Source organism: Oryctolagus cuniculus, chromosome 18 (assembly GCF_051225735.1).
Source record: "Oryctolagus cuniculus isolate XC-2025 breed Fujian yellow rabbit chromosome 18, ASM5122573v1, whole genome shotgun sequence".
Classification (NCBI taxonomy): Eukaryota; Metazoa; Chordata; class Mammalia; order Lagomorpha; family Leporidae; genus Oryctolagus; species Oryctolagus cuniculus.
The window spans coordinates 833,314-843,917 of NC_142884.1; the positions used below are offsets into that span (position 1 = coordinate 833,314).

A 10,604-nucleotide genomic window follows, 5' to 3' on the forward strand; every position below is an offset into this window, starting at 1 on the left:
AGAACAAAGTCAACAAACGTCTATTGAGGGCTGGCATTGTGGTGCAGCTGGTAAGACTTTGCCTGGGATTCTGGCATCCCCTACAGAGGCACCGGTTCAAGTCTGGGATCCTCTGCTTCCAATACAGCTTCCTGTTAAAGCACCTAAGAAAGCACAAGATGGCCCAAGAACTTGGTCCCCTGACACCATGTGGGAGACCTGGATGGGGTTCCAGGACCTGGATTCATGCTGTCCTGCCACAGCCATTGCTGCCATGTGCAAAGTAAACCGGCAGATGGAAGTTACCTTTGTGTCTGTCTCTCCCTCTCTCTGTTATTCTGCCTTTCAAATAAATAAATGATTTTTAAAAACACACAGAAAAATTCATTCACTGTTTCAATAAACCTATGTTAAGTACAGTGGGCCTGTCTTATCAAGGAATTAGGAACCCTCCCAAATCAAGTTTCTAGGTGGAAACCAACAGCAGATTTGTTTTGTTTTGTTTTTTTCACACCCTTTCATAGGTTAGCTATGTTAACTGTTTTCTCTACGCTCCTCCTGCATCAGACCCAGATTCACAGGAGCTCCTAACAAATTGCTATCTTTTGGAAAGAGACTGAGCATTTTCTTTGTTATGTCTATTGTCTCTAATGATATCTTTAATGATATTTGCACAATAATCTCTTCTAACAATTGATTTTAATGTTATACAATTTAATAAGATGGATGCATAGGAATAAAAGTAACAAGCTATGTAGAAAGAATCCATTTTCTAACGGGTGTAGAGACTAAAGGTTTGGTGTTGTTCTCTGAAGGACTGTGTGGTCGAACTGAACAGGAATTGAAAGTGCTACCTGTTGGTTTTTATAATATATCTGGGTATCTAATGAGTTTGTTTATCCTGCTTACAGTTTGTTGAGCAATGGATTTTGTTGAGTAGCATGCTTCTTTCCTGTGCTCAGCACATTTGTCATCTGTTCATATATTTCCATTTCCAAGTTCTTTCCTTCCGTGAACTTTAATCAATTGTATGATAGTGCTTGAGAGAAAGTTTTGTGTGTTTTATTTGATGGCTAAATTAATGTCTGCATTCCATCTCTCCCTTCTCCTAGTAAGAGATTACCCATTCCCAGAGACTTCTCTCTTCAGTCCTAACAGAGTATCTAAGCTTGGTGGGAAAAAAGTATATGGTCATGAAATGCAAAAGTAACTTCAACACTAAAAATATTCATCCTAGACTCTTCTGCTGCCCTGAAGCTCTTTCTTAGTCTTGCAGTTGGTTTTACACTTTCCCAGCCTTCCTTTCCTCCTTACCTACCAACGGTTTATTTTCTGGTAATTTTGTAAGATCCTATTTCTTTGTCCACATCAAGAATAAGGGCATTTCTCTAAATGATCGCTTCTGGGTTTGGCTGCCTCCCCACAACACATCCTCTGTCATCACTGGGCCCTCTTTCCCAGTAAAAGACAATATTTTAGGAGATCACATCTCCATCCTGGAAACAGAGACTCAGAAGAAAATGACTGTGTACCAGAACAGCAAGGTTGTATCTCTGAAAACATTATACTTCTTGACGAAGGTGACATTTGAGTGCTGATATGAGCTTCTGCACATAGAGAGGTGATGCTTGCTAAGGCAGATGAGAAACTCCAAGTCCACTTCTCAGTCCTCCCCTTTCAGGGATGTGATCACCCATGATATTGCTGTGATGTGCAATATGGCAATGCAAAGATGTGATGCTTTACTTACTCTGGGAGGTAATTCTGTCACTAGAATTCCAGGATGTTTTGCAGGAATTTTGGGGTCACACCTTATCATCTCAATGTCTGTGTTAAGGAATCATTTTCTAATCTCTCATCTCATGGGCATCCAATAGGTAAGAAAATGGCCACTTTTGGAGTTGGAAAAGTTACTAAACTGTTTGTGAACCCCTGACATGATTCATGGAGAAAGTGAGTGTTTCTCTTGAGAGAACCATGGTCCTTAAAGAGGATTTAATGCTTGTGAAGAAAGGAAAACAGTTTTAAAGAGGAAAGACAATTCCATGAATACACATGTCAGATCAAAATCTTCAGTGCCCTTATCAGGTATATGATCTTAACATGACCTTTGATAGTCTCTGGTCTCTGAGAATGTGTTTTAATGCATTCTGAAGTCAATTTGTTTGCATTAGAATTCCATTTTCTCATCCATAGTTGCCCACAGCTTCCAGTATTCCTTAATCGGTTGATTTGGTGAAGTGCTGAATTTGAGTGTGTGCACATGTGTCTGTATGTGTGTGTTGCTAGGAAAGAACAACATGTTTAAGTTCTGTAGCAGGTAAACCACAGAGATACATACTGGTATATGTTAATAAAAAGAAGAATAAGTTGGGAGGAAATTTTTGGTTTGGAAGCCAAATCCTGTATTAAAGAAAATGGAATTAAACTACAAGTTGGCATAACTTGGGAGAAACAGAAAAATGGACACATTTCACTGAAATCTACATATATGATTCAATAGTTTGAGTTCATCAAAGTACCTCATGTGTGGGTAGCAGTAGACTCAGCTTGGTTTGGCATAAGCATAGGTTATTGGTGATATAGAGGTTTGGCCTTAGCCATTTGAATAAGCTCTAGCTTGCATTTTTTTCTCAAACATTTCCATTGGTGAGCTCAGAGCTCCATTCTCCCCTGTGTCATTTTAGAGCAGCCCCTGATTATTCCTGATACCATCTGACAAGCTGCCTCCTAGGGGATGCCATTCAATTAGACACTATCCATGTCTCGATCTTGGTTAATTTAATCAGAATTCTTCCTATTTCTTTAAGCTGCAATAGGAACTTACATTAGGGGTTCCTTACTTGTTGTGTGATGACCTAAACACAAAAAATCAACACATAAACTTTATGGAAAGTTTGATAAAGGGTAAAAGCACAAACTTTCTTGTTCACCTTTTAAAATCAATTCTTTACTTTTAAAACAACTTGCTAGTTCATATTCATTCATCGTTATTCCAGGCCAAGCCTGTATGTGGGTGCAGGGGGCCAAACACTTGGGCCATCTTCTGCTGATTTCCCAGGCAAATTAGCAGGGAGCCAGAGTGAAAGCGGAACATCTAGGAATTCAGCTGGCACACATATGGGATGCAGGCATCACATCAGCAGCCTAAGACAACACTGGCCCTTGAAATATATTTTCATATACTTGATCCTGAACTATATGGACACAATTGGTTTTTCATACTTATTAAATTTAGCTTTACTCACTCTGCTCTCAGAATCAGCCCAAAGACCTTCCTGGTGCAGCTGTAAAGCCCATGAGAGCTTTTGTGACATGGAAAGCCAAGACACTGTGGTGAAAAGTGTTCTACATGGAGGATCTCTGTGAGTGAGACCCTAGCAGAAAAAAGTGGCCATCAAAGAAGGATGTACTTTTCTCTAAAGGAGGGGAGAACTTCCACATTATTGATGGCCTTGTCTAAATACTGAGGGAGCTTGTGCATTTGAAAGGCTTTCATAGCCTAGGCAGCTCATGTCAAGAGCGTTTGGTGGTCACTCACATCATACATAAGATTGTTAATTGTTAGATTAACAACAGGAGTCACTGTGTATGAACTCCCCATGCAGGACCTCTGTCCTCAATGAGTTGTATTTATGAGACATATATGTGGAAGCAATTCTCAGTTTATGTGTTATTTGTGCATGGATGTGCACATTGTTGAAAACTTTATATAGTATAGAGTTGGTCTTCTGTGTGTAAACTTGATTAAAATGAATCTTAAAGAGAAGGGGGTGGAAAGGGGAGGGGGTGGAGGGGTGGGAGTGTGGGTATGCTGTGAAAAACAACATATTCCTAAATTTTTCTTATGAAATGTGTATTCCTTAAAAAACTAATCAATTAAATAATAAAATTAGTGTTATGATTTAAACTAAATTTTGAATTCATCCTCTACATAGTAGTTTTTTTGTATGTTCTACTTAATATGACTGGTGTAATTCTGTAATTAATATACAGTTATTCTTAAGTGTTGAAAATTAACTGAAATGTGATCCCTGTTAAACATAAGAGTGGGAATAAGAGAGGGAAGAGATGTATAATTTGGGACATGCTCAAGCTGACTTGCCCCAAATGGTAGAGTTAGAAACATACCAGGGGATTCCAATTCAATCCCATCAAGGTGGCATGTACCAATGCCATCTCACTATTCCAAGTGATCAATTTCAGTTCACAATTGATCATAATGAAAGGACTAAGAGTCAAAGGGAGCACATAAACATGTCTAGTACCTGCTAACACTAACCGGTAGAATAAATAAAGGGGAGAGTGATACAACATGGGAAGTGAGATACTCAGCAGACTCATAGAATGGCAGATGTCCTAAATAGCACTCTGGCCTCAGAATCAGCCCTAAAGGCATTCGGATCTGGCTGAAAAGCCCATGAGAGTATTTCAGGCATGGAAAGCCAAGATACTCTGGCAGAAGATCTCTGTGAGTGAGATCCCAGTGGAAAGAACAGGTCTTCAAAGAAGGAGGTACCTTTCTCTGAAGGGAGGAGAGAACCTCCACTTTGACTATGACCTTGTCTAAACAAGATAAGAATCGGAGAACTCAGAGGGCTTCCATAGCCTTGGAAACTCATGACTGGAGCATAGGGAGATTACTGATGCCATAGACAGGAGTGTCAATTGGTAAAGTCAACAACAGGAGTCACTGTGCACTTACTCCTCATGTAGGATCTCTGTCCTTAATGTGCTGTGCATTGAGATTTAATGCTATAACGAGTACTCAAACAATATATTTCACTTTGTGTTTCTATGGGGGTGCAAACTGTTGAAATCTTTACTTAATGCATACTAAACTGATCCTCTGTAAAAAAAAAAAAGAAATTATCAACTCCCAACTTGACTCTCACTGGGATTAAACATGACAATAGGTCTGATCTGATTTCATCATCATTTAAAAAAATCATCTATTATTTTTCACTTTATGTTTCTGCGTGGGAGCAAACTGTTGAAATCCTTCCTTAATGTATACTAAGCTGATCTTCTGTATATTAAGATAATCGAAAATGAATCTTGATGTGAATGGAAGGGGAGAGGGAGTGGGAAAGGGGAGGGTTGTGGGTGGGAGGGACGGTATGGGGGGGAAGCCATTGTAATCTATAAATTGTACTTTGGAAATTCATTTTCATGAAATAAAAGTAAAAAAATGAAAAAAAAGAAATATATTTTCATTCTACTTGATCCTGAGCTATATGGACACAATTGGTTTTTCATACTTATTAAATTTTGCGTTACTCACTCTGCTCTCAGAATCAGCCCAAAAACCTTCCTGGTGCAGCTGTAAAGCCCATGAGAGCTTTTGTGACATGGAAAGCCAAGACACTGTGGTGAAAAGTGTTCTACATGGAGGATCTCTGTGAGTGAGACCCTAGCAGAAAAAAGTGGCCATCAAAGAAGGATGTACTTTTCTCTAAAGGAGGGGAGAACTTCCACATTATTGATGGCCTTGTCTAAATACTGAGGGAGCTTGTGCATTTGAAAGGCTTTCATAGCCTAGGCAGCTCATGTCAAGAGCGTTTGGTGGTCACTCACATCATACATAAGATTGTTAATTGTTAGATTAACAACAGGAGTCACTGTGTATGAACTCCCCATGCAGGACCTCTGTCCTCAATGAGTTGTATTTATGAGACATATATGTGGAAGCAATTCTCAGTTTATGTGTTATTTGTGCATGGATGTGCACATTGTTGAAAACTTTATATAGTATAGAGTTGGTCTTCTGTGTGTAAACTTGATTAAAATGAATCTTAAAGAGAAGGGGGTGGAAAGGGGAGGGGGTGGAGGGGTGGGAGTGTGGGTATGCTGTGAAAAACAACATATTCCTAAATTTTTCTTATGAAATGTGTATTCCTTAAAAAACTAATCAATTAAATAATAAAATTAGTGTTATGATTTAAACTAAATTTTGAATTCATCCTCTACATAGTAGTTTTTTTGTATGTTCTACTTAATATGACTGGTGTAATTCTGTAATTAATATACAGTTATTCTTAAGTGTTGAAAATTAACTGAAATGTGATCCCTGTTAAACATAAGAGTGGGAATAAGAGAGGGAAGAGATGTATAATTTGGGACATGCTCAAGCTGACTTGCCCCAAATGGTAGAGTTAGAAACATACCAGGGGATTCCAATTCAATCCCATCAAGGTGGCATGTACCAATGCCATCTCACTATTCCAAGTGATCAATTTCAGTTCACAATTGATCATAATGAAAGGACTAAGAGTCAAAGGGAGCACATAAACATGTCTAGTACCTGCTAACACTAACCGGTAGAATAAATAAAGGGGAGAGTGATACAACATGGGAAGTGAGATACTCAGCAGACTCATAGAATGGCAGATGTCCTAAATAGCACTCTGGCCTCAGAATCAGCCCTAAAGGCATTCGGATCTGGCTGAAAAGCCCATGAGAGTATTTCAGGCATGGAAAGCCAAGATACTCTGGCAGAAGATCTCTGTGAGTGAGATCCCAGTGGAAAGAACAGGTCTTCAAAGAAGGAGGTACCTTTCTCTGAAGGGAGGAGAGAACCTCCACTTTGACTATGACCTTGTCTAAACAAGATAAGAATCGGAGAACTCAGAGGGCTTCCATAGCCTTGGAAACTCATGACTGGAGCATAGGGAGATTACTGATGCCATAGACAGGAGTGTCAATTGGTAAAGTCAACAACAGGAGTCACTGTGCACTTACTCCTCATGTAGGATCTCTGTCCTTAATGTGCTGTGCATTGAGATTTAATGCTATAACGAGTACTCAAACAATATATTTCACTTTGTGTTTCTATGGGGGTGCAAACTGTTGAAATCTTTACTTAATGCATACTAAACTGATCCTCTGTAAAAAAAAAAAAGAAATTATCAACTCCCAACTTGACTCTCACTGGGATTAAACATGACAATAGGTCTGATCTGATTTCATCATCATTTAAAAAAATCATCTATTATTTTTCACTTTATGTTTCTGCGTGGGAGCAAACTGTTGAAATCCTTCCTTAATGTATACTAAGCTGATCTTCTGTATATTAAGATAATCGAAAATGAATCTTGATGTGAATGGAAGGGGAGAGGGAGTGGGAAAGGGGAGGGTTGTGGGTGGGAGGGACGGTATGGGGGGGAAGCCATTGTAATCTATAAATTGTACTTTGGAAATTCATTTTCATGAAATAAAAGTAAAAAAATGAAAAAAAAGAAATATATTTTCATTCTACTTGATCCTGAGCTATATGGACACAATTGGTTTTTCATACTTATTAAATTTTGCGTTACTCACTCTGCTCTCAGAATCAGCCCAAAAACCTTCCTGGTGCAGCTGTAAAGCCCATGAGAGCTTTTGTGACATGGAAAGCCAAGACACTGTGGTGAAAAGTGTTCTACATGGAGGATCTCTGTGAGTGAGACCCTAGCAGAAAAAAGTGGCCATCAAAGAAGGATGTACTTTTCTCTAAAGGAGGGGAGAACTTCCACATTATTGATGGCCTTGTCTAAATACTGAGGGAGCTTGTGCATTTGAAAGGCTTTCATAGCCTAGGCAGCTCATGTCAAGAGCGTTTGGTGGTCACTCACATCATACATAAGATTGTTAATTGTTAGATTAACAACAGGAGTCACTGTGTATGAACTCATGCAGGACCTCTGTCCTCAATGAGTTGTATTTATGAGACATATATGTGGAAGCAATTCTCAGTTTTTGTGTTAGTTGTGCATGGATGTGCACATTGTTGAAAACTTTATATAGTATAGAGTTGGTCTTCTGTGTGTAAACTTGATTAAAATGAATCTTAAAGAGAAGGGGGTGGAAAGGGGAGAGGGGAAGAGAGGTGGGAGTGTGGGTGGGAGGGTGGGTATGCTGTGAAAAACAACATATTCCTAAATTTTTCTTATGAAATGTGTATTCCTTAAAAAACTAATCAATTAAATAATAAAATTAGTGTTATGATTTAAACTAAATTTTGAATTCATCCTCTACATATAAAATAAAGATACTTGCATGCTATACAAATGAAGTCATTTACTGTTTTTTTCTTCATAATATTTTATATTTTAGTTGGCATGAATTAATCAAGCTTTCAATATTTGCTTTCAAATATTTGCTGTGATAGTATCATTGTATATTTGGGGCCAATGAAATGAGGGTATCTTTGGCTTCACCATTCAAATTCCCACTGCATTTAGAATACATAATTAAATGTTGTGATAATAATTATTCTGTCCTTATTCTCCTATATAATTGGTCACCCATATTGTAACTTCAATTTCTGCACTTTCATACAAATACCAGAATAACTGGTTAGTTGGCAAAGGAACATTTAACCAAAACACTGCAAATAGACAAGAAAACGGTATGTCATATAGGAACAAGGTGAATATGGATGAAAATTCTTAGAAAAATCTGAAATAGCCAAGTGAGAAGATATACTCAGCCAGCATCCCAATGCCTCTTAAGAAAAAAAAAAGAATGTATTATTCTAGAAGGCATTACTGAGTGTGAAAAAAAAATGGGTAGAAGTAAGAAATGAACTTAAGCTTCCTTGATGAAATACATTGGCTCCATTTCTTTCCAGGACTCACTGGCTTTGCGTGAACTACTGTCCTTGTGACTGCATGCCATCCAGGGCTCTGACCATGGGAATCATCTTTGTCTCTCAGACAGGAGTCGGATTCCTAGGAAACATCCTGCTCCTTCTCTGCTATGGCTTCCTTTCCTGCACTGGACGAGGGATAAAGCACATGGATTTGATTCTCCATAACCTAATTGTAGCCAACTGCTTGGTTCTGCTCGCAAGAGGCATTCCTCAGACCATGGCAGCTTTTGGGCTGAAATATTTCATGGACGATTTTGGATGCAAACTAGTTTTCTATGTTCACAGAGTGGCCAGAGGGGCATCTCTGAGTGCAACTTCTCTCCTGAGTGGCTTCCAGGCCATCACAATCAGCCCTAACAGCCCCCAGTGGATGGAGCTCAAGGTCAAAGCCCTCAAATCCATTCGACTTTCCATTCTGCTCTGCTGGACCCTTCACCTGTTGGTATATAGTATGGTACCTATGAATATTACAGTTATGAGGGAGAGCAACAACCTCACAGAGAAAATAGATTTGGAGTTCTGCTCTGGCATAATTACTGACAGAAATATTTCCTTATTGTATTCAATGATGTTTTCCTTCATTGACGTGCTGTGTTTGGTGTTGATGGTTTGGGCCAGTGGCTGCATGTTGATCATTTTGTACAGACATAAGCAGAAGGTGCTACACATTCACAGCAAAAGCCTCTCTCCCAAATGCTCCCCAGAGACAAGAGCCACCCACAGCATCCTGATGCTTGTGAGCACATTTTTCTGTTGTTATGCACTGTCTTCCTTCTTTACTTTCTATATGACCCTCTTTGATAAACCCAGCTGGTGGCTGGTGAATACCTCTGTCCTTATGGGTTCATCTTTCCCCTGTGTTAGCCCCTTTGTTCTCATCAGCAGAGACCACCGTGTCTCCAGGCTGTGGTATACCCATGGCACAAAGATCAATGATTTTCATAAACGAGTCAGAGCATGAAACTCCAGAATGCTGCATACTGTCCATGTATCAGTTCACCCTGCCATATTTTATATAGTATTTCCACTGGCTAAATTCTTCTGTGTTTAGGATCAAAACAAGATAGACTGAGTGTGATCACAAAATCATTTCATTTAGCAGATAGCCAGGCATGGAACAAGGAGGGGCTTCTCATTTCTACTTTGCCTACATCAAATAAGGGTGTTTTTCTTCAGTCTTTGTCCTCCTGTGTCCTTAGCGCCTTCCAAACCCTACTAAATCTCTTTACCATTAGCTCTTTTAATATCCTCATTTGAGATATTCTGAAAGTAAAGTCTACTCTCAGTTTTACGTCTTTGATTAAATACCTAAAATGAACTCCTAAAGATATGAGACTCCTTCCTTCACTCTGACCCTTTGGTGGGTATCAAAAGAATGTGAATACATTTATGATACAGTTTTCCTTCCCTCATTTGTTGGAGGAATTCTAAGTTTTTTCTAAATCAAGAAGTTGCTATCATTGATTCTATAAGCATGTTAAGTTGTATACCCTCAGATAAAATCCAAACACAACTGCACAAGTCCAGCTAGAACATTAATTCTGGAGGAAAAGTATAGTGGAAGAATACTGTCTTCGTTCCTCAAAGGAAACTTATGTGTAAGCCAACTGGAAAAACCCAGAGGAAGAAGAAGGAAAAATCTTTGGGACTGCATTTGATGACATTTTTATGAACATGGTTTTTTATTTTTTAAAGATGTATTTATTTGTAAGTTAGATTTATGCAGAGAGAGGAGAGGCAGCAGCAGAGAGAGAGAGAGAGAGAGAGAGAGAGAGAGAGATCTTCCACCCAATGTTTCTCTCCCTTATTGGCCACAAGGGCTTTGGCTGCACCGGTCCGAAGCCAATAGCCAGGAGCTTCCTCTGGGTATCCCACACAGGTGCAAGGGCCCAAGGATTTGGGCCATCCTCTACTGCTTTCCCAGGCCATAGCAGAGAGCTGAATTGTAAGTGGAGCAGCCAGATCTCGAACCGGCACCCATATGGGATGCCAG

General features: G+C 39.2%; 1 protein-coding gene across 1 annotated transcript; it reads left to right on the forward strand.

The window, feature by feature from the left end:
• The first annotated feature begins 8,630 nt into the window (after window positions 1-8,630).
• Window positions 8,631-9,572, forward strand: ORYCUNV1R1506 (vomeronasal 1 receptor oryCunV1R1506). Its single transcript, NM_001167195.1, is given in 1 exon segment — window positions 8,631-9,572. A coding segment is annotated over 1 exon segment (942 nt).
• The last annotated feature ends 1,032 nt before the right edge of the window (window positions 9,573-10,604 follow it).